Here is a 21,072-nt window from a genome sequence, read left to right on the forward strand (position 1 = left end):
AGCCTCCTGTACTCCACTTAGAGGCTACTGTCATTCAGTGGAATAGTAAACAAGGTGGTTGGGGTTTTTTTTGCACAGGGGGCAGGAAATGTGGCCCCTGCTGCAATAACAGATGGAGGGAGAGGGGGGCATGATTCTTATGGTACTGGAAGCCCATCTTCTGTCAGAGGTCACTTGAAAGACCCCAAGAGGCTCCTGATCTCTCCTTGAGAGCCAGTGTGGTGTAGTGGTTAAGAGCGGTGGACTTGTAATCTGGTGAACCGGGTTCGCATCTCCGCTCCTCCACATGCAACTGTTGGGTGACCTTGGGCCAGTCACACTTCTCGGAAGTCTCTCAGCCCCACTCACCTCACAGAGTGTTTGTTGTGGGGGAGGAAGGGAAAGGAGAATGTTAGCTGCTTTGAGACTCCTTCAGGTAGTGATAAAGCGGGATATCAAATCCAATCTACTCTGCTATGATTAAATGGGCACAGGATGTTGGACATAACATTATGATGGCTGACTGGGAACAGTTATGGACCACAGGTATGAAGTTTACAGCATGTAATGCTTTAAGAGAGAATATTATGAAAATGATATACAGGTGGTACATGACACCAGTCAAGCTTGCAAAAATCTATCATTTGCCTGATAATAAATGTTGGAAGTGTAAAGAAATGGAAGGTACATTCTTTCACCTTTGGTGGACGTGCCCAAGGATTAAGGCTTTCTGGGAGATGATATATAACAAAATGAAAAAGGTATTTAAATATACCTTCCTGAAGAAACCAGAGGCCTTTCTCCTGGGCATGGTCGGCCAATTGGTGCCAAAGAAGGACAGAACTTTCTTTTTGTACGCCACAACAGCAGCAAGAATACTTATTGCAAAGTATTGGAAGACACAAGATCTACCCACCCGGGAAGAATGGCAGATGAAGGTGATGGACTATATGGAACTGGCGGAAATGACTGGCAGAATCCGAGACCAGGGAGAAGAGTCGGTGGAAGAAGATTGGAAAAAGTTTAAAGTCTACTTACAGTAATACTGTAAAATTAATGAATGTTAGAATGATGTTGGATAAGAAGTTAAGTGGTTTTTAGCTATAACGCTAAAAGGAATATGAAAAAATGGATTATTAACAGGTAAAAACTTAATGTTATAATAATTTAAGATTAAAGACTAGGACAAACAAAGAGGGAAAGGATTTGCTGAACTAACAAATTGAACTGGAATACAAAAAAGGGAGGTGTGAGGAGGTCCGGGAAACAAGCAAATGAAAGATAAGTAATGGAAAGATGTAATTGTTTTTAACTATTTTTATTTTGTATTTTTCTTTTTTCTTTTTTCATTTTGTAATATTTTGAAAATCTTAATAAATATCTTTAAAAAAAAATCAAATCCAAACTCCTCCTCCTCCTCCTCTTCTTCTTCTTCTCCTCCTCCTCCTCCTCCTCCTCCTCTTCTCCTCCTCCTCCTCCTCCTCCTCCTCCTCTTCCTTCTCCTCTCTGTACACTCCTTCCACTGCTTCTCTGTAAGAGAACCTATCCTTGTTCAAGGAGGAACTCCATCCTCTGACTAGACCCAGGACTGGAAATTGGAAGAGGCGCCTGGGACCCTCCAACAGCTCACTTGTTGCAGAAAGATGAATTGGAGGGGGAAATTCCTGGTGGTTCCTCTCTGAGGGCTTTGAGATGCATTGGAAGGCAAATGAACCCCTAAAAGGGTGTGTGGAGGCCCCAAGGAAGACACAGGGTGGCAAATAACTGCTTTGCAATGAGGAAAATGGTGTTTTCTGGACAAATGAAAAGAAACCAGGGCTGGAAGAACCTGTGGGAAGATCTAGTGGTGAAGGAGCAGCACTGGGGCTCCAGTGGAGGGGGGGGAGGCACCAGTGGTTTCTGCCCCACTATTTCCATGGTCTGTTCAAGAGTGGCTGAACACTGGTTGGCAGGCAGGGGTATGATGTCACTAGTGCAGAAGATCCCTCCCCCTGTCCCCAGGCTCCGGGAGCTTGTTCACAGCCAGATGTATATGTGCTGGAAGGGAGCTGCCATCCCTGGGAAGGCAGGAGGAAGGGAAACGGGATCAGTCTCCTTCCCAGCCAGCTGCCAAGGCCTTTACTCCTCCCTCCTGATGCTCCAGCCTTTGGGGCTGCTGCTGCTGCTGCTGTGTCAGTTCAGCGCTTGGGAGCCGTCTGTCCAGAAGACCTGAGTCAGCATTGTTCTCCTTCCTGCGTCACTCTGGGAACAAGACGGAGCAAAACTCTTTGTTTTATTTTGCTTTCTGTCTGGGTGATTTACAGCCTGGGCTTCTCTGGCCCTGCCAGGCGGTTCCTGTGTGTGTTGCTTTTGGAAAGACTACACCAGGGGACCTCTTGGGTCACTGCCAAGCTGCCCATGCCAGTCAGGACTTGGGCCTGGTGGCAACTCCCCCATTTTGCTGCTCGTGTCTGAGTTTGCTTGATTCTTCAATTGCGCATCCTGAACAAAGACAGGCTTCTGTCTGCAGGTGAGAGGAAGAGAGCTTCCAGGCAATAGTCCTGTTAAATTGAAATGAAGAGAAGGCAGGAAGATCTGGGGCTGCAGCAACTGACCCCTGGCCCATGTCATGAGAAGGACTAAACAGGTTGTGGCGATGGGGCCAAGGGGCAGAGCACAGTGTCTTTGGCCAGTCTGTGGACCCCATCCACTCCCTCCCTGTGCATTCTTGACTCTTTCAGAGTCTTAATTCTTCATCTGTACAGGAGGCCTAGTGTTTGGATTGTCCAGCATTGCACCCCCTGGATGGTGAAGGTGTCTGGTTGAGGAAGCCATGTGGGTGTTTCAAGGCATTCATGGAAGAGGCTGTTGTGTGTGTGTTGAGGGCCCCTGGGCAGATGCCACTGTCACCCCCTTCTTTGCTCATTTTGGAAGGGGTCTTGTGTGTTGCCTCCGTCTCTGAAGATCTCAGAGCGATTGAAGCCAGTATTACTTCTCTTCCAGGCTGTTTATAGAATCATAGAATTGTAGATTTGGAAGGGATCCCCAAGGGTCATATAGTCCAACCCCCTGCAGTGGAGGAATCTAAACTAAAGCATCCATGACAGGTGGCCATCCAACCTCTGCTTAAAAACCTCCAAGCGAGGAGAGTCCAGGGTGTCCAGTCTACTGTGGAGCATCTCTTACTTCAGAAAGTTCTTCCTGATGTTGAGTCGGAATCTCCTTTTTTGTAACTTGAAGCCATTGGTTCAGGTTCTGCCCTCAAGAGCAGGAGAAAACAAGCTTGCTCCATCCTCCATGTGGCATATTTGAACAACGTTGTAGCTACTTGGACCTGGTGCCCTGAGAATCAGAGGAACAATACTAAAGCCTGAAGGCTTGCTAACATTTGGAGCAGCTGGTGATGGTGGTAGTAAAGGTAAAGGTAAAGGGACCCCTGACCGTTAGCTCATCTCGCTTTATTGGCCGAGGGAGCTGGCGTACAGCTTCCGGGTCATGTGGCCAGCAGGACTCAGCATGACTTCTGGCGAGCATGACTTCTGGCGAACCAGAGCAGCGCACGGAACCGCTGTTTACCTTCCCGCTGGAGCGGTACCTATTTATCTACTTGCATTTTGACGTGCTTTCAAACTGCTAGGTTGGCAGGAGCAGGGACTGAGCAACGGGAGCTCACCCTGTTGCGGGGATTCGAACCGCTGACCTTCTGTTCGGCAAGTCCTAGGCTCTGTGGTTTAACCCACAGTGCCACCCGCGTAGCTTTGACCACAAACCTGGTCAGGGAGGGAGTGGGGAGTGTTGGGTTGAATTGTGTCTGGAGGTAATGCAGGGGCCATGTCCTGTTGTGCACCTGGGCAGCAGGTGAGGGTTCTCCCCTTGGTTGGCTCTTCCAAGAGAAAATGCTCGGAGGCTGTAGCTGCAGGAGCAGCAGCATCTGCCAAAGGGTAGCAGACGTCTTCCGCAAGCTTGGACCTGTGCATGAGAGAGACAGACAGACGGACAGACAGATCATTGGCATGTCCCATATTCTGTGGCATTAAACTTCTTATGCCTAAACTTTCAGTAAATGCCAATGGACTCAAGGCACACATGGCAAAAATGCTCCGATGCTGGGACGTTCCCTGTCAGGTGTGACTTCTTTAGCTTGGCACTACTTTCCCCAAGAGAGGCGCTTGGTGACCCTTGTTGCCCTGTTCAGGGTCTGATAAGGCCCTGGGCCTGGTCCTCTTTTCAGGAGGGGGGGCACAGGCCAGGGCACCAGTCCTCTTGCCCTGCACCCACAGCTGCTTCTTAGGAATGGCCTCCTTAGTGAGGATAGGGGGAGCCAGCTGCTCTCAGCGTGGTTTTCTGTATAAATTGGGACTGGTTTGGCAGAGTGTTTTGCCATGGCTACTGCACAGAAGTTTCCCCCATGGACAGGAGGGAGGTTTCATGTGGATTGGGAAGAATGGGGCGCTGCAGTGGTCACTCGCATCTTCCTGATGTCTTCCCAGCAGAGTCTGCAGGCGGACACTGGGCACTTTCTCCTTCCTCACTTGCAGCCAGCCACCTTGCTTCTCCTTGCAAATCCGTAAGAGAAGACTCTGCAGCAGAGGAGCCTGAGAACGGTTGCTGGCTGTTACAGGATCCTGTGCAGAACCCCTTGGGGAAGGACGAGCAGAATGGATGTTGTAACCTCCATATGTTTCCAGAGCGTGGAGGAGAATTTTGAATAGACAAAACAGATCTTTTGCAATACAATAGTTTTATTGTGCAGCCTTTTGAGGAAGGGAGAGCTGAGCGAAGCTTACCTTTCCTTCAGTCCATTTGCATTGGAAACAAGCAGCCCAGCTCCACAGCAACTACAGGGAGCTGCCCACCTGCAGGAGGAGGAGGCCTTCTGCTCTTAGGTTTCCGTTTTGCTGTGTTCTCCTTTCAGACACTCCATGTGAATGGAGAATGTTCTCCTCACCACAGTTGTGAGGGCTGAGATTTCTGCAGCTGCTCAATTGGGGAGAAGCAATGAAGAACCGAGATGGCCACTGGGAGGATCAGAGATGCACGAAAGGCTTGTTCAGCAAAGGGAGGATGCTGTGGGGTTGCAGTTGTGTTTACATTCCCCTTTAATTTGCATACTTCGTATGGCCCTCAAACCACACCCATCTTAGTACTCCCCCCCCCCCCGTAAATTTGGATTTACTTGATATGGGGGAATTGTGGGAAAGTGGGCTCCAAATTGCTCCACTTCAGGTCATAGGTGATTAGTTTTAGGCGTTTGGGGAGGGGGGCTCAATTGTCACTTTCATTTCTTTTTCCACTTTGCTTGCAACTCTTTCCAGTATGCTTAGCCTTCCCTGTAGTTTTCTTTGGATCTCTCAGATTTACACAAAACCAGAAAACTGCACAAGCAAACCACGTTTTACATTTCTCCAGCAGATATTGCACAACAATCCGAGAAGTGTTTACTGAGAATTTATAGCTGCCTTACTGTGTGTTTTTACACACTTGTTGGATGGGGGAAACTAAAAAAACAACCCCCACACACCTGAGGTGTAGCTGTCTCTGCCCAACTGGAAGTTCCTATTCGTGTACCAAAGTGAGCGGGTTTGGACTGCTACAGTCCAATCTGAATGTGGGGAGAAGCACAATAATAGCTAAATAATGCTCCATTGTGGACAGGCCTTGAGAAAAAAATCAGAGCATGGGGTGGTTTTGCCTGCTTTTAGCCAGCGGATGTGATTCAGTATCTCTGGACATTACTCCTGTTTCTGGAGAAAGTTGCCTCACTTTGGACTCATCCACACTTACCTTTGCTCTGTGCTTTGTAGGCACATCTCTGGGCTTTCCAGGTCTGTCCATGCCTGAGCAGTGTTGGGTTTCCCCCCCCAATGAACCCAGGGGAAACTGCATTTTACTACTGAATCAGAGCAAACGGCAGCTGGGTTTTCTGCAGACGACCCCTCTGAGATGCCAGCAGGACTGGGTTTAATGGGCAAATGGGGCGGATTTGAACGAGCCAGGTGTCAAGGGAGTGGGTGCCGTTGTTGGGGTCTGCAGACCCACTTCTTTGAGGCTAAGAGGGAGTGAGTGAGAGGACTGCTGCTCTCTCCGAGGACTGGAGTGGCAATGTGTTGGTTATTTGTACCTACTCACCTGTGTGATTCTTAGTGAACAGCCAGAGAACTCCCTCTCACCTTTGCAGAGCGGATAAAGGCAAGGTAGGACAGGATGCTCAAGCAGGTGCTTCTCAACCATAGAGAACCTTGGGCGGCTTTGGGCCTCCGCCTGCCTGGCGTCTCCTCGTTTAGCAGCCCCACTTTCTAGGCCAACCACAGCCTTGTTGCACCCATCCCAGCAGCTGCAACCGCCACCTCTTGCACGCTGCGTAGAAGGGGCTGGGAGGCAGAGGCGTGTGGGGTGGGGTGTTAGGGGGTGGTGTGGAGGGAGGTCTCCTAAAGGAGAAGGAAATTAGAAAGTGAGATAAAAGGTTGACATTGTTATCAAACATAAATCAATAAACAGATAGATAAGATAGGTAGAGGAAAGATGTAACAGGTGAGCGTGAGGAAAGGGTCCTGGCCATTTGGGGGAAAGAAAGGATAAAGTGCAAGTTAAGTAGGAAAGGATAACGGGGGAGAAGTTGTTGAAGGAGCTAAGTCAAAATACTTTGAGAGGCACATGGGGTGGGAAGGGAAATGTATGAAAGAGTCAACCTTTTCCATTCAGAGCCTCTGAATGAACAAATTCTGCATAAAGAGGTGGGCCAAAATACCTCCAAAGCAAAATGTCTGTAGTTAGGTTTGAGGAAAGCTGAGCTAGATAACTCCTTGCCACAAGGAAAATGGTGTGGCAAAGAATTTAGAAATTTACAAAGATGGATCTGATGTCAGTAGAAAACATTGCTAATTGCAGAGCTCTGATTCCACCCACCTGCCCCCATTTTGAGACTGGCGGGCCTCAGTAATTTCCATCCATTTTCTTTTTCTTTTTTGGGAAGTCTGAGATCCCTTATGATAAAGGCAGCTTTCCTCTTCCAAATCTCCATTTGCCCTTGCCTGGGGGCTGCCCGCTCTCCACGGACAGGCATCTTGCCCTCCCTGCTTCGTGTTTGCCAGAAGAGGGGCTTGGAGGCCCACTGACCCTTCTGCTGCCTCCTTTCCATTTTTTCTAGGCAGGACAAAGCCCAGCGCCCTTCCTCAGAGAATCCCAACAACAGAGCATCAAGGGGGAGGGGCACCTCTGGAACATATTAAGATGTGACTTGCCCTTCTCCTGTGCAGCCTGTGAAATAGTTAAGTTTGATGAAGTGCTAATGAAGAATTATGGAGTTATTTGTTTGACTTTGTCACTCGGGGCTCTTTGCAAATGAGACTATTCATCTCACAGTGCAGCCAGTTGTGTTTCTTAAAGGGAATTAATTAATGCCGTTTGTCTTCCTACCCAGATCTCCGGTTCGTCTCCTTCCCAGGCCTGGTCTGCCATCATGCCAGCCACCCTCCTGTTCTTTCTCAAATGGTTTCTTCTCTTCTGCAGTTTTGCTTGTGGGTGGCCACTTTTATCTGATCACCCACACACTTCCAACTAACTCCCTTGGGTGCCTGAAAGAGCTGGCGAGGGGGGGTTGTTTCCTTTGGAAGGGGCCATGTGTGGGAAGGGGCTTTCCAGGGCCAGCTCCCAGCCATGAGGTTGATGGCTTGGCAAGTTCTCAGGTCTCTCTCCTCCCCTTGCTGGCAGGCAGGCTCTCTTTCTCGGCCCCTCCTCACTGGCCAAATGCCCCCCCCCAAGTCCATTAAAGGAGGAGGAGGCATGTAGCTTTGTTGATGGAGGTTCAAGGCATAGTGGAAACTGAACCAGGCACCGAAGGGTCTTCAGACGGAGCAGAGAAAGGCAGAGTCTGCAATTGACAGGACCATGTGCCCTGAGGATCTAGCTGTCACAACGCCCAGCAGAGGCTGTCAAGTCTTGATGCTGAAAACATTGATGATCAGGGTGATCCCCTGATGAATGGTTGGTGTCAGCTATGGACTTTTGACTGGAAGTGAATTGGTGGCCTCTGCAGTTGCTAACTGCTGAGGTTCCCCTAGCAAATGGAGCAGGTCTCCTGGCGGAGGCAAGGGCTGCCACAGTCTTCTTCATCTAGCCCCTTCTGGCCACTGAAAGCTTTCCAATGTGGTGGGCACAAACATGAGCCCCGTGGATTCCCCCCGGGTGCGCCTCAGAGATGCTGTGCAAGTAGAAGAAGCCACGTTTCCTTGTTTTCTGCACGGACAAAAATGGATGTGTCGTTTTCCAGCAAAGGTCTGGGAGAAGCACAGGTGGGAAACATGCAGCTGTGTCCCTGGGTGCGTGTGCGCATGCATTCATGTGGCAGTGCTGAGCGGCTTTCCCTCTCATCCTGCAGCAGGTGGAGCTTATTGTCTGTCCACTGAACAATGCAGGTATTTGATGGCTGAGTGGTTGTGCACGGGGTTTGGGTGTGGTGTTACTTCTGGCATTTGGAAGAAGCTGTGCCCCCCCAGGCAGCTAAGAGGTGGTGTGTGTTTGTGTGTGTGTGTGTGTGTGTGTGTGTGTGTGTGTGTGTATGTGAGAGAGAGAGAGAGAGAGAGAGAGAGAGAGAGAGAGAAAGATGCAGAGAAAGACAGACAGACAGACATCGATGTCTGCCTGCAGTTGCAGGCACAGAGGTGGGGGAAGGAAGGCTTTCCCCCTTGTCTTTGAACATCCCCGATCTTTACAGTTTCAGACTATACATTTCTGCATGTCTAGATGTGGTCCTCTCTGTTGATAGTTAATGCAATGGGGTTGGGGTTGCCTGGCAACCACGGAGAACTAGGAGGAGGGAGGGAGGAGCTGTAGCAGAGAGAGAAAGAGAGAGAGAGAGAGAAGCAGCAGAAGAAGGAAGGAAGGAAGGAAGGAAGGAAGGAAGGAAGGAAGGAAGGAAGGAAGGAAGGAGTCCCTGCATGGTTAAGCCACCTCCATCCCACCCACATGGAGCAGAGCTGCCCCCCACTTTTTCTGGGGCCACCAGGGCTTGCTCCTATCATCCCCACTGTGGTGAAAGCTGCATTTGTGAATTTCATTTCTTGCTTCTTCGTGACCTTCACATGTCCACCCCATAACGTGGCATTTCCTGGACTGAGCTTAGGTTTCCTCAGGTGGGCGTTGACAACCGCCTCACTATAACCATGGGCTCTGTGGAGACTGCCCAGCCCTGGGGTCCGACCCTTTGACTGACCCAAGCTGGGCTGAAAGCCAAAGCCTCTTTCTCTGTGCATGAGGGCAGAAGCTCCATGGGGTCAGGTGGAGTTTCTGCACTGGGAGTGGTTCTTGACCCACATCTTGATCAGATTAAATGTTTCCATGGCAACAGGATGTGTGCTTTCTAGGAATGGAGGAGAGGGGCAGTTATGATGGGGCGGTTGGGGGGAGGGAAGGAGTCCTTCCAAACAATGCATTTTCTGTTCAGCATCCTAAAAATTTCAGCGAGGTAACCAAAGCCTCTTAAAAATGGGGTCACAATTAATGTGGCTCATAAAATCCATCGCCTTCTCCCCGAAGATGTCGCATTTTGGGCCTCCAATGAAAACAGAAGTTAAAATCCATTTCCTGTCAAGTGAACCGCAGGAATGAACCGGGTGCCTGGGGACTCTACCATAAATAATTCACAGGCACAACATCACATTAAAATAATGCTGCTGAGCTCAGGATACAAGCCCTCACCGGCCAGGAAATTCCAATTTTCCCACTCCAGCCTCTCTCCTGAAGCTGAAGCCCTCTCAAGGCAGGTCGCGAGACTGCTGCGGTGGGAGGGAGCAGGAGGGCACCCCTTACCCCACAGGCCATGAAGGAGGGCACCCCATGCCCTACTCTGTCCCTCTTGGCCCTCGCTCCCCAGAACACAGCTCCACCCTGCTGGGACAGCGCCTTCTGGGGCAGCAGGGAACTGAGCCTCCCTTGGATGCCATCAAACTCCAACTCCCATCGGTCAGTGTGGCTACCTGGGTGACCGCAGGGTCAGCCGCCATCCCTCAGTCCCCGTGGGCAAGATTGCTGCCAGCATGGGGCTTCTCCCAGAGTGGCTTTCCCCCCAGATCATAGAATGGTAGGGTTGGAAGGTACTGCAAGTGCAATCTAGTCCAATCCTCTGCAGTCCGGGAGGCTCTTGCCCAACGTGGGGCTCAAGCCCATGACCCTGAGATTAAGAGTCTCATGCTCAACCAACTGAGCTTTCCCAGCTTCTTTAGTTCTGCTCACTTGTGCATGTCGGCAGCTTCCCAAGGCCTTCCAGCAGTGCCTTTGTGCCTTGAGACCTCTCCAGCCCGTCCTCAGGGTATGCTGAGGTCTGGCCAGCTGGCCGCCTCTGCCAGGGCTCTCAGGCTGGATTCTAGCCCATCCTGGGCTGCACCCAAAGCTCAGCTTTTCCAGGATGGCTGTACCGCTTTGGGGGCATTTTGGGTGCAACAGCAGGATGTGACCTTACCCCATGGGAAGGTCTTGTGGTGGCCTCTTGTGGCCTTGCGCTCATCTGCCCTCCTTCCTCCCCGTAGCTCTTGGCTGGCCTCTGATCTGCTCAGAAGATCGTCAGGATTGCCTGCAAGCCCAGAGTGACTCAAGGCCAGGTCAGGGCAGCTTTGCAAGGAGAGGGAATTCAGAAAGCCAAAGACCATTGTGAACATTTCTCTTGAAAGCAGGATAGAGATGAGACCCAGGGAGTTTATAGGATTCTGCCCTTCCTGTTTTGGCTGTGATTCTAAAATGGTCTTAGCAGAAGGGACGATCAGAAGTGGGGATCCACAAGGTCGTTTCTCTTCTCTTCGCTTTCCATGTTGTACAGTGACCCTTTCAGGGAGAGGCAGAGTTTCCCAGAGCTCTTTCTCAAATCTTTCTTTCTCTGTGTGTTTCGCATCTGTTGGGGTCATTCTGAGTGCTGCAGCGACCAAGACCTCCCCATCCTGTTCTCTTAGCTGCAGGGGAGGGAGGGAGGGAGGGAGGGCTGTGCTGTGCTGTGGCAGCCCCTGCCTCCTCTTCCAGGGGCATCATCAGTAGCAAGCAAGGAGGCGATTCTCTATTGCAACAAGATTAAGCTTAATCCTGCATTAACCTATTTGATCATTTTGCAGCCCAGCTGAATAAATTGCAATTAATGGCAGGCACCTGGAGCCCTGTGATAATCCTGTGTGCGAGTGTGTGTGAGAGAGTGAGCAGCCTCCCCTGCAGCAGCCCTTCAAGCCCACCAGCCTGGCAGTTGGTGATAAATGCTGCTGGCGCAACTTTTATCTCCAGGCAGGGTGCTCTGCACCTCCTTGAACCAAGTGACACAACATCTCTCTAATTAGTGCTAAGCGGGGAGTTTTCCCCAGCCTCTCTTGCCCTGTCAGATGGGGAATTTTCCAGATAAGCTGACCCTCATTTTGCAAAGGCCTGTCTCTGGATTATACCCCTGAGAAAAGAGCTTTATTCTGCCTGGATAAGCAAAGTATTTTTTCCAAAGTGATTTGCAGTCTTTTGAAGTGAGTCACCCTATACAGAGCCCAGATAGCCTCTGTGCAGCCAGACCCGCCTTCATGGCCAATGGGGAGCTGGAGGGAGAGGCAGCCCCTTCTCCCACTTGCCTTTAAAGCAATGTTGAAAAAACAGGGTGGGCCTCACTTTTTACTTGAATGGGTGGTAAGTCATGGGTTAAAATGGATGAAGAAACTGACAGGCTGAGTGTTTGAACAAGGTGCTGCTAGGGCATGCACACATGGGGACTTGTTTAGCTTGGCATGCGCACCTTGAAAACATTTTTAATTGTTTTTAAAATACACATTTCTTGAAATACCAGATTTGCACAAAACAGCAGTGAACAATTGGTCAAAAACACGTGTTGCTCCAAGAAAGGCAAGCTTTTGCAATTGTTTGCACGAAATGCTGCCTCTTCCTTTCCCACCTCCTGTGCTTGCAAGGAGAAATTGTTAATTTTAATATAGCTGTTTTGTGCAAAAGCACTTCTGTGCAAAGAGCTGTTTTAAAAATAAAAGCACAATGAATGTGCCTTCACCAACAATGGGCCATGAAGGGCCACCTGCATCCCTTTCTTTGCTCAGATGACAACAAAATGAAAGCAGGGTTGGGGGCAAGAGATGGCACCCAGCAAAATTGTCACCCCCAATGTAAAAAAGCCCTGCTCACTCCATGTGCTTCAGCAGCACTTTTCTATGGGATTTTCTTCCTTTAGCAGATTATCCATAGATTGGGAAAATCCGGATTTAGTGGGGGGAAAGTGCTGACTGCCACTTTGATGCTGAGGATGACACAAGGAGCTCCGGCTCCAAAGGGGGCTGAGCCCTACGGCAGTTGTGCTGCGGGGAGCAGCTGGGGCTTGGCTCTCCACCCTGGCTTCTGAGGGCAGCTGGAAGGGGACCGGAGGGGCCGGGGGGGGGGTGTCCTTGTGAGCAGGTGGGCGACGGAGAAGCCAGGCCTGGCCTGGGAGAAGCTGCCTTGGGGAAGCCCCTTGGGGCTGCCCACTCTGCTTTGACAGGAGCTGTTTGCACAACAGCCTTCGTAGCCCTGGAAAACTAGATAGATGCGCCGTCCAGATAGTGGGAACGTGCGGCTTTGCAAGGGAGACAAAAGAGGTTTCTTTTGTGCTGGGCCGGACTCTTTCCTTTGTTCGGCTCGGTCCAGCCTGCTGGGCTCCCGGCGCCGGGCTCCCCTCGGGAGCTGCGCTTGGCAAGCCGGCGCGAACCTGGGCGGGAGGCAGCCTCGGGGTGCGCGGGCCCCGCTTGCCCAGGCGGCGCTGCCGGGGACGCGGCGAGGCTTCCCCGGCTCCGCAAAGGGAGGGCGCCCGGAGCGGCGAGCACTAGGGCCCGGGAGGCGCCCGCTCCCGAGCTGGAGCAGGCGGGCTGCGCGGAGCGAGGGAAGGAAGTCATTAGTGCAGCGGCGGCGGCGGCGGCGGCGGCGGAGGAGCAGCGCCGCGGGCTGGCCGGGGCGTGGATGTGGGGCTCGGGCAGGCGGGCAGGCGCTGCTGCTGCTGCTGCTGGGGGCTGTTTTGCGCGCAGGGCCCGGAGCCCCGCGGGGGCGCGCGGTCCGTGGGGCTTTCCTGCGGGCCGGGCTCGGCGGCGGCGGCGGGGCTTGCATGGCCGCGGCAGGGCGGGCGGCTTCCCGGCGCGGCCGCCGCCCCTCGCCCTCCGGCCTGCCTGGCGCTCTGCGGAGGATGCCGCGCCTCCCGGACTCCCCGCGCGGCCGCCCAGCGGCGCGCTCCGGCCCCCGGGCGCCGTGAGCGGCGGAGCCGGAGCTGTCCCGCCCCGAGGGCAGGCAGGCAGGCAGGCAGGAGGCAGCATGAGTGCCGCTGCCCGAGCCCTTGAGCCCGCCGCCAGCAGCGCCAGCCCCGTCCCGGCTTGATGCTCAGGAGCCCGGCTGTACAAATATGATGAAATGGCAGCCCCGGAAGAAGGTGAGCGCGCGCGGCCCCGGCAGGCGACTGGGGAGGGGGCTCCCCCCGGGCGGGGGGCTGGTGTGGGGAGGTGGCTAAAGCGGCAAGGGGGGCCCTGCTGCCCGGACTCCGCCCGGGATCCGCGCATGGCCAGGGAGGGTCCTGTCATCCGCTGGCTGGTGCTCCTTCCTTCCCAGGAAGGGCAGCCCTGCGGGGAGACGGGGGTGGGGAGGCGCTTTGCCCCGCCACGGGAGGAGCGGATGCCCCCCTGGACCCGTCTCGGTGCAGCCTTGGCCGCTGCGCACGTGCCAGGCGGCTGCCCTTCTCTGTGCCACTGCGGTTGTGCTGGGCTGCTGCTGCTGCTGCTTTGAGCTCACGTCTCAGCTGGCAGTAAATCTCCCTCTTTCAGGCCATTTCCTTATATGGCCGCTTTGTTGGAAGTAGAGTTTCCTAAGCTGATCGTCCTTCTGCAGGCAGCGCCAGCCAACTGTGGCGTTGGGTGGGGAAGGGAGGGCTGCTGTGGGTGATGGGTGCTCCTGGGGTTCCCAGGGCGGCTCGCTGCTTTACCTGGATGGCTCACCGCTGAGCAGCAGGACCTGTCAGTCCCCTGTGCTGCATATTGCAGCTGTGCCGGCCACCAGGTATCGCTCTTCCTTGGTACTCTGCTGTGCCACGGAGCTGGCGCAACCAGGGCACCCATGCACACACCCTGCCTGCCTGCCTTCCCACCCACCCTCCTCTGGCAGTGCCCTCTCCACCTCTCCAGCATGTTTGTCAAAGCCTGTTTTTGTCATTCGGTGGAGCTGGCTGAGTCAAGTCCTGTGGTTTGCGCTTTGGACCCCCCTTTGGGCTGCAATTGCAGAAGCCTTGACTCAAACTGCTGAAATATTATTCTTGGCAGCTGGAAGAGGCTCTTCGAAGTGTCGGGGTTCTCTCTGCAGGATCGGTTCACCCAGGCGATGCTTAATCACAAAACCAGAGGCTGGAGTTTGTTCTTTGTGCTCACGTCTCAGCCACAATCCTCACCAGGGCTGGTTCCACCCTCTGCCGGAGAAAGATCACTTTGCTCTTGGCCTCGGCTATCAAATGTCTCCTGAATCTGCTTGGTCTGTGAGATGATGGAAACACTCCCTCTCCATTTGCTCAGACACAGCAGGAAAGAGCTCCCTGGCACAGGCGGCTGGCAGCCCCCGCTGCATTTGTGGCGTGAAAGGGGCTGCCTGCTCGGCTCCAGACTAAGAGTGGTGCCAGGATGGTGCCATCTGTGATGCCAACCAATAGCACTTGACCGTCGTTCCCGCACCATTTGGCTCTGAGGTGAGGCCCAAACACGGTCAGCTCTGAACTGCTCCAAAGGGCTCTCTTCTCTGCCCCACTCCTCTTGTGGGTTGCTTGCTCTCCATAGTTTTACAGGAGCCTCTTTGTTTGGGGGGCGGGGATGGCAAGGGAAGGCTGGCAGGTGGGGAGAGTGTACCGTAAATGCCCATGCGTTTGGAGCTGGTGGTTCTGGTGTGGGCACCCTATGGAAAGCACGCCTCTTCTGTTTGTATTTGTATCCAGTTATGCCACTTTCATCAATACCACACCAGGCAGTGTCCCTTAAAGGCAAGAACAGATGGGCACCAACCCCCTGCCCCCAAGATGGCCCCTGGGGAGCTGGCCTTGAAAAAGGAGTGGTCTTGTTTCAGAGTTGCCCCTCCTTGTGGTACATGTAGCTTCTGGGGGGTTTCAGGCACAGAAGGTGTACAGTGGTATCTCGGGTTACATACGCTTCAAGTTACAGACTCCGCTAACCCAGAAATAGTACCTCAGGTTAAGAACTTTGCTTCAGGATGAGAATAGAAATCGTGCGGCGGCAGCGCAGCAGCAGCAGGAGGCCCCATTAGCTAAAGTGGTGCTTCAGGTTAAGAACAGTTTCAGGTTAAGAACGGACCTCCAGAACGAATTAAGTACTTAACCCGAGGTACCACTGTATCCTCTTTTGGCTCATCTTAACTCTTCTCAAGTCTTTCTTTCCCTTGACAGGGTCTTGCAGGCTTTGAGATATTTAGCCAGCTCCATCCCATTCTGTCGGTTTTGCTTTGGGGTGGGGTGGGGAGAGCTCTGAATCCAGCACTAATTCAAGGAGGTTCCTGCCTTGAATTTTTCTTCCCCTCCCCCTGCCGACAACTATAAATAAGAAAAAGAACAGGGAGACAAATTCTTCTTCTTGATTAGTTATTAGTTATTCGCTATCCTGGTTAGCTCAGCTGGTTAGAGCGTGGTGCTTCTAATACCCGAGATTGGAGGCTTGATCCCCATAAGGGACAGCTGCATATTCCTGCATTGCAGGGGGTTGGGTCCCTTCATCATTTGAACACCAGAGATACGGTAATCTGTTTGGGGTTAACAGGGTGCCCCCCTCCAGGACTACAGCTCCTGTCATCCTTGACCATTAGTCATGCTGGCTGAGACTCTTGGGAATTTTGGTTGCTGGAAACCACAGGAGGGGAGAGTGCTGTCGTGCTCCCATCCTGCTTGTGGCTTTCCCACAATAGGCCTCTGGTTGGCCCCTGTGAGAACAGGATGCTAGACTAGATGGGCCCCCTTAGGCCTGATCCAGCAGGCTTTTCTTATGCTCTTATGTGATGCCCTCCATATGTTTTGAACTACATTGAGTACCCTTGATATAAACTAAAGGTTCTGTAGTCTCAAGCCTACCCATTCTGAACAGAGGAGAGGTGCAAAAGGCTTCTGTTTGTGTGGCAGTGGCTAATATAGGCAAGTTCCCCCCATTGACTGGTGGCAGTGGGTAGGAGGCATGGATGTGGCTGCACCCTTCTGTTTTTGATTTGGCTGCCATTTTGTTTCATGCCACACCCCACCGGAGCCATTTTTAAAACTGATGCCCATGGTACTTTGGAAAAGAATGCAATTGTACTTAGGAACTATGTGCATTTGGGTTCCTACCTGATTTTGGGATCAATATTTGTCCTTGTCTGCTCCAAAGCCTTGGATTACCCTGGCTGACATTCACTCATCCACGGTATTAAGCAATGGTTGACCTGCAACATCTCCAGATACTTCATAATATTCTGGAGGTAATTGGCCAAGACCTGGTGATTTGTTCTTCTTAGTTTTCTTTGTTGTTGTTGTTGTTTAGTCATGTCCGACTCTTCGTGACCCCCTGGACCAGAGCACGCCAGGCACTCCTGTCTTCCACTGCCTCCCGCAGTTTGGTCAGACTCATGCTGGTAGCTTCGAGAACACTGTCCCACCATCTCGTCCTCCGTCGTCCCCTTCTCCTCGTGCCCTCCATCTTTCCCAACATCAGGGTCTTTTCCAGGGAGTCTTCTCTTCTCATGAGGTGGCCAAAGTATTGGAGCCTCAGCTTCAGGATCTGTCCTTCCAGTGAGCACTCAGGGCTGATTTCCTTCAGAATGGAGAGGTTTGATCTTCTTGCAGTCCATGGGACTCTCAAGAGTCTCCTCCAGCACCAGAATTCAAAAGCATCACAGCCTGTTTAAACTAAACTAAGGATCCTAGAAACTAAGATAATCCTTAGGAAACGCAGGAGCCCCTCTTTTCCCTTCTTGAAATTCTGCTCCAGGCAGGGGAGGGGGAAGTGTCTTGTGATGGTCCCAAGGGCCAGCCTGTCAGCATCCTGCACCGCTGCCCTTAGCCGAGCTTGATTATTTACAGGCAAGTTCTGCATCTGCCCCCAGAAGGGTTATTGATCTGGAGCTGCCTCACTGCTCCAGCGAAGTAGATGTGTGTTTGCTCTCAGTGTGTGAGCCAGATTCTTTTGTGAGAGAAGGAGTTGCCCAGAGTCCCCAGAGCTCACCTTGCCTATATGTGGGGCCTTGTGGTGAGGCGGACAGAGTTGTGACAGTGTATTGGGACTGTCCACTGCTTTGCCTGTGGCTGCAGGAAATGGGATCTCTTGCTTGACCTTCTTCTTGCCAGGGATTGTGCAGCAGGAGGTAACACACCTTGACTCCTCTTCGCACCATTTGTGAAATATTGCAGGCTGGAGAGTTCTGGGTTGTTTTCAAAACCTCTTTCCTCTTGAGATGACAGCTTTGGAGAGAGCTGCTGCTGGCTTTGAGCTGAGTTGCCGGGAGATGGGGGGGGGGGGGCAAAGCAGGAAGAGGAGTCCTTGTGGCGGCTGGAGGGGATGCTGCCCCCTTTCTCCTTCCAGTGGCAACCCCTCTCCCTTGCTCAGTGCCACTGCATCATTAGTGCATGCAGGTAGCATGGATGTGTGGCCCTGTTGCAAAACCCCTGTGGGTGCCACCTGCCTCTGCTGAGCATCCCCCAGGGTTCTGGCGGCTCCAGCCGTGCCCTTGCACCGTCATGATGGAAGCTCTGAGCACCTCCATCAGGGAGCTCCCCTTCTCCCTGAAGAAGAGCACCTACATAAGAGGCTAAGAAAAACCTTGTGGCTGCATTAGGCCAAAGGGGGCCCCTCTAGTCCTGCTCTCATCAAGGCCAACCAGGTGCTTATTTTGGGAAACCTGCCAGAAGGGCACAGGGTTGTTGTGCCTCCTTCTTTTTGGGTGCAGCGATACGTCCTCCTGGGTGGGTCCAGGCCATCCCTGGGGCTCCCCGTTTGTCCTCAGGGAAACGGTTGTGTGAAGTTGTGGCATAGACAGTGCTTGGTATGGGCATGGATTCTGCCATGTCTCTCTTTTCCCTTCTGTGTGCAGCACACTGGCTCCCCCACAGGTAGCCCTGCTCTCCATCTCCCCTCATTCCCAGCCAGCATAGAAAAGGCTCAGAGCTGCAGCCAAAGGATCTCAGGAGGCCTCCCTTTGGACTGCTTTCCACTTTCTGTGAAGTTGAGGCTTGGTTAGGCTGCCTCACCTTCCTGCCAGGCCCAAGATTCACCAGCCTGGTTTGTGCTTTGAAAATATCTGGATAGTTAGGTTAACAGAAAAGCCAGATGCTCTCGTGGACAGAAATGCTGAGAGGAGGTCAAGCGATTTTGTTTCTGGCTCCGTTGCCTTGTAGTGTATTGGAAGCTGAATCCTGCAAATGGCTGTGGCTCCTGAGTGTTGTGGGGATTTCAGAGTGGAGGGGCTGAGCCACACCCTGCTCTGCTTCCCTGCGACTGGCATGGCTGGGGGGGGGGACTTTCCTTGGGCCTCTTTGTCTGGCTGAACAGGCGGCTCTTCGTTTGTTCCTCTGTCAGCTGCGGGTGGGGCTTTTGGGTTTGCAAAAAGCCAAATAAGGGGAGGGAGATTTGACTGGGGGCTGAAGGAAAGTCAAGCCTATGTGCGAATGATGAGCCCGGAGAGGGGAGGGGGGTTTGGGACCCATGAAGGCTGCTGCTGCTGCTGGTCTTGGAGGCTTCACATCTAGATAGGCAATGGAGTCTGGTGTGGGGAAAGACTGTCTTTTCTAGGGCTGGTCAACCTGGGAGCAGATTTTCTTCTGCCAGGTCTTTGTTCTGTGCCTCCAGAATAAACTGAGCTTTCGTTGCCTACCTGAGAACTGGAGGAGGTCTGAGTTTTGCTTTGTTCTGACTGTGGAGCTTCCCACTGTCCCTGCTTTTGCCCGCATTCTGGATTCTGTGGAACAAATCCTGGCTACTGCCCCACCTGTTTCTCTCCCTGTCCCCCCCCCCCCCCATCATTTGTGGGGTTTAATTTTCAAAGAATTTGGCATCCTTATCCTGCCAAATGGTTTTGTGACAGGCTTGAGGATGATGGTGGTGATTCAAAAAGGCTTTCTCTACCTTGTTTAAATGTCATGTTGACGTTGGCTCTAAGTGAGGTGTGGCCTTGTGACTGACACAAATACCATCCAATCAACACTGTGCAAAGCCACCTTCAGAAGTTGCCACATGTGGCACAGCTGTGATGAGGCTCAGGGCTGAAATCAGATGGGATGCCTTCTGGCCAACAGGGGAGGAACTGAGGCAGCACCTAGGCTTCCTTGTGGCACCCTTCTTTCTCTGCGATTTGGGGGCAAGCACTGCTGTTGCTCCTTAAGGAGAAAAGGTGTGTGTTGGGGGTGGGGAGTCCGTTTTTGCTGGGGAGTGGCAGGCCTCTCTTGGACGAGCCTTTTGACAGCAGTTCTGCTCCCTTGGAGGAGCAAGTTCTTGCTTTCTTTGTGGGGAGAGCAGAATTGGGCCCGTCCTCCCCCCTTGCTTTGAGGCCTTGTCTCTTTCTGCGTGGGCCACAGGCTGGAACTGCTGGGTTGGAGTGAGATTTATTTCATAAAATTTATATACTGCTTGAATATAAAGGAAGACCTCGGTTTCCAAAGCAGGTTCACAGCTGAAGGAGCTCCCTGGCACAGACTTCGTTGGAGGTGTACAGAGGTTTGTTTTGTGGCTCAGTTTTGCTGGCCAGGCTTCATCCCTCCTCTTTCCCATTTTTCGTTTCCTCTGGGGTGTGGGGTGCCTTTGGGAGAGTCTCCAAAGGGCTGTGTTAGGCTTTGTGGGGTGTAGGGTAGGAGTCTGGATGGTAGAATGGTCTAGTCCTTAAACACCAGGCTTGTTCTGGACTAGGAGTCTAGCTGCACCACTGGTTCTGTGCCACTGGAGCCACCACTGAAAAGCCCTTTTTCTGGGGGTCCAGACCTCTTAAGTGAAGATGGACCACCAGGAGGGCCATAGAAGTGTAGAGTTGGAAGGGACCCCAAGGATGACCTAGTTCAGGCATAGGCAAACTCTGGTCCTCCAGATGTTTGGGACTACAATTCCCACCATCCCTTGCTAACAGGACCAGTGGTCAGGGATGATGGGAATTGTAGTCCCAAACATCTGGAGGGCCAGAGTTTGCCTATGCCTGAACTAGTTCAACCCATTGCAATGCAGGAATCTCAATGCTTGTGGTGTACTAAGACCCCTTGATCCTTTTCACATGTACTACTGGCAAGCCAGTTGTTTCCCATCTTATATTTGTGCAGCTGGTTCTTCCTGCCTAAGTGCAGAACCTAATCCCCCCACCCCCCACTGAAATTCATTTGTTAGTTTTGGCCTAGTTTTCCAATTTGTTAAGGTCATCTTGAATCCCTAGTCTGTCTTCTGTGGCATTGGCTACCATTCCCAGTTCAGTGCCAGGTACAAATTTGATGAGCATCACCTCAGTTCCTTTGTGCAAGTCATTTATAAAGATGTTGAACAAGAACAGGCCCAGGACAGAACCCTGGGGCACCCCACTTGTCCCTTTTTTCCAGGATGACGAGGACTCATTAATGAGTACTCTTTGGGTTCAGTCAGTCAACCAGCTACAAAGCCACCTAACAGTTACCTTGTCCAGGCCACATTTTACCAGCTTCTCCACAAGAATATCATGAGGGACTTTGTCAGAAGCCTTACTGAAATTAAGATACGCTACATCCACAGCATCCCCCTGATCCACCAAACTGGTAACTCTATTGAAAAAAGAAATGAGATTTGTCTGGCATGACTTGTTTTTGAGAAACCCATGCTGGGTGTTAATAACCACAACATCCTTTTCTAAGTGCTCACAGACAGACAGACTGGACCTTTCCTGGTATCTGAGTCAAGCTGACCAGTTGGTATTTCCCTCCCTTTTTGAAGATGGGGACATTTGCCCACCTCCAGTCTGCAGAGACCTCACCTGTTCTCCAACAATTCTCAAAGCGTAGAGGCTCTGAGATTACATCCTCAAACTCTATAGTACCCTTTGGTGCAGCAAATCAGGCCCAGGAGATGTGAATTCATTTAAAGTAGCTAGGTGTTCTCTTACCACCTTTTTTCCTGTCTTGGG

At 52.2% G+C, this 21,072-nt stretch overlaps 1 protein-coding gene across 4 annotated transcripts in view; it reads left to right on the forward strand.

The window, feature by feature from the left end:
- TTC28 (tetratricopeptide repeat domain 28) overlaps positions 1-21,072 on the forward strand; it is a 108,859-nt gene that overhangs the window by 29,447 nt on the left and 58,340 nt on the right. The window contains exon 1 of one of the 4 annotated variants that reach the window (XM_077920540.1): positions 8,351-8,372. The exons of 2 other annotated variants lie outside the window; for them this stretch is intronic. In XM_077920540.1, the coding sequence (XP_077776666.1) occupies positions 8,367-8,372 (6 nt within the window). In that variant the 5' untranslated portion in view covers positions 8,351-8,366. Of the gene's footprint in view, positions 1-8,350; positions 8,373-12,860; positions 13,370-21,072 lie in introns of those variants that run through there. One more of the 4 variants, XM_077920539.1, reaches the window with a different exon arrangement.

The sequence above is a fragment of the Podarcis muralis genome, chromosome 16, assembly GCF_964188315.1.
Source record: "Podarcis muralis chromosome 16, rPodMur119.hap1.1, whole genome shotgun sequence".
NCBI classification, from domain to species: Eukaryota; Metazoa; Chordata; class Lepidosauria; order Squamata; family Lacertidae; genus Podarcis; species Podarcis muralis.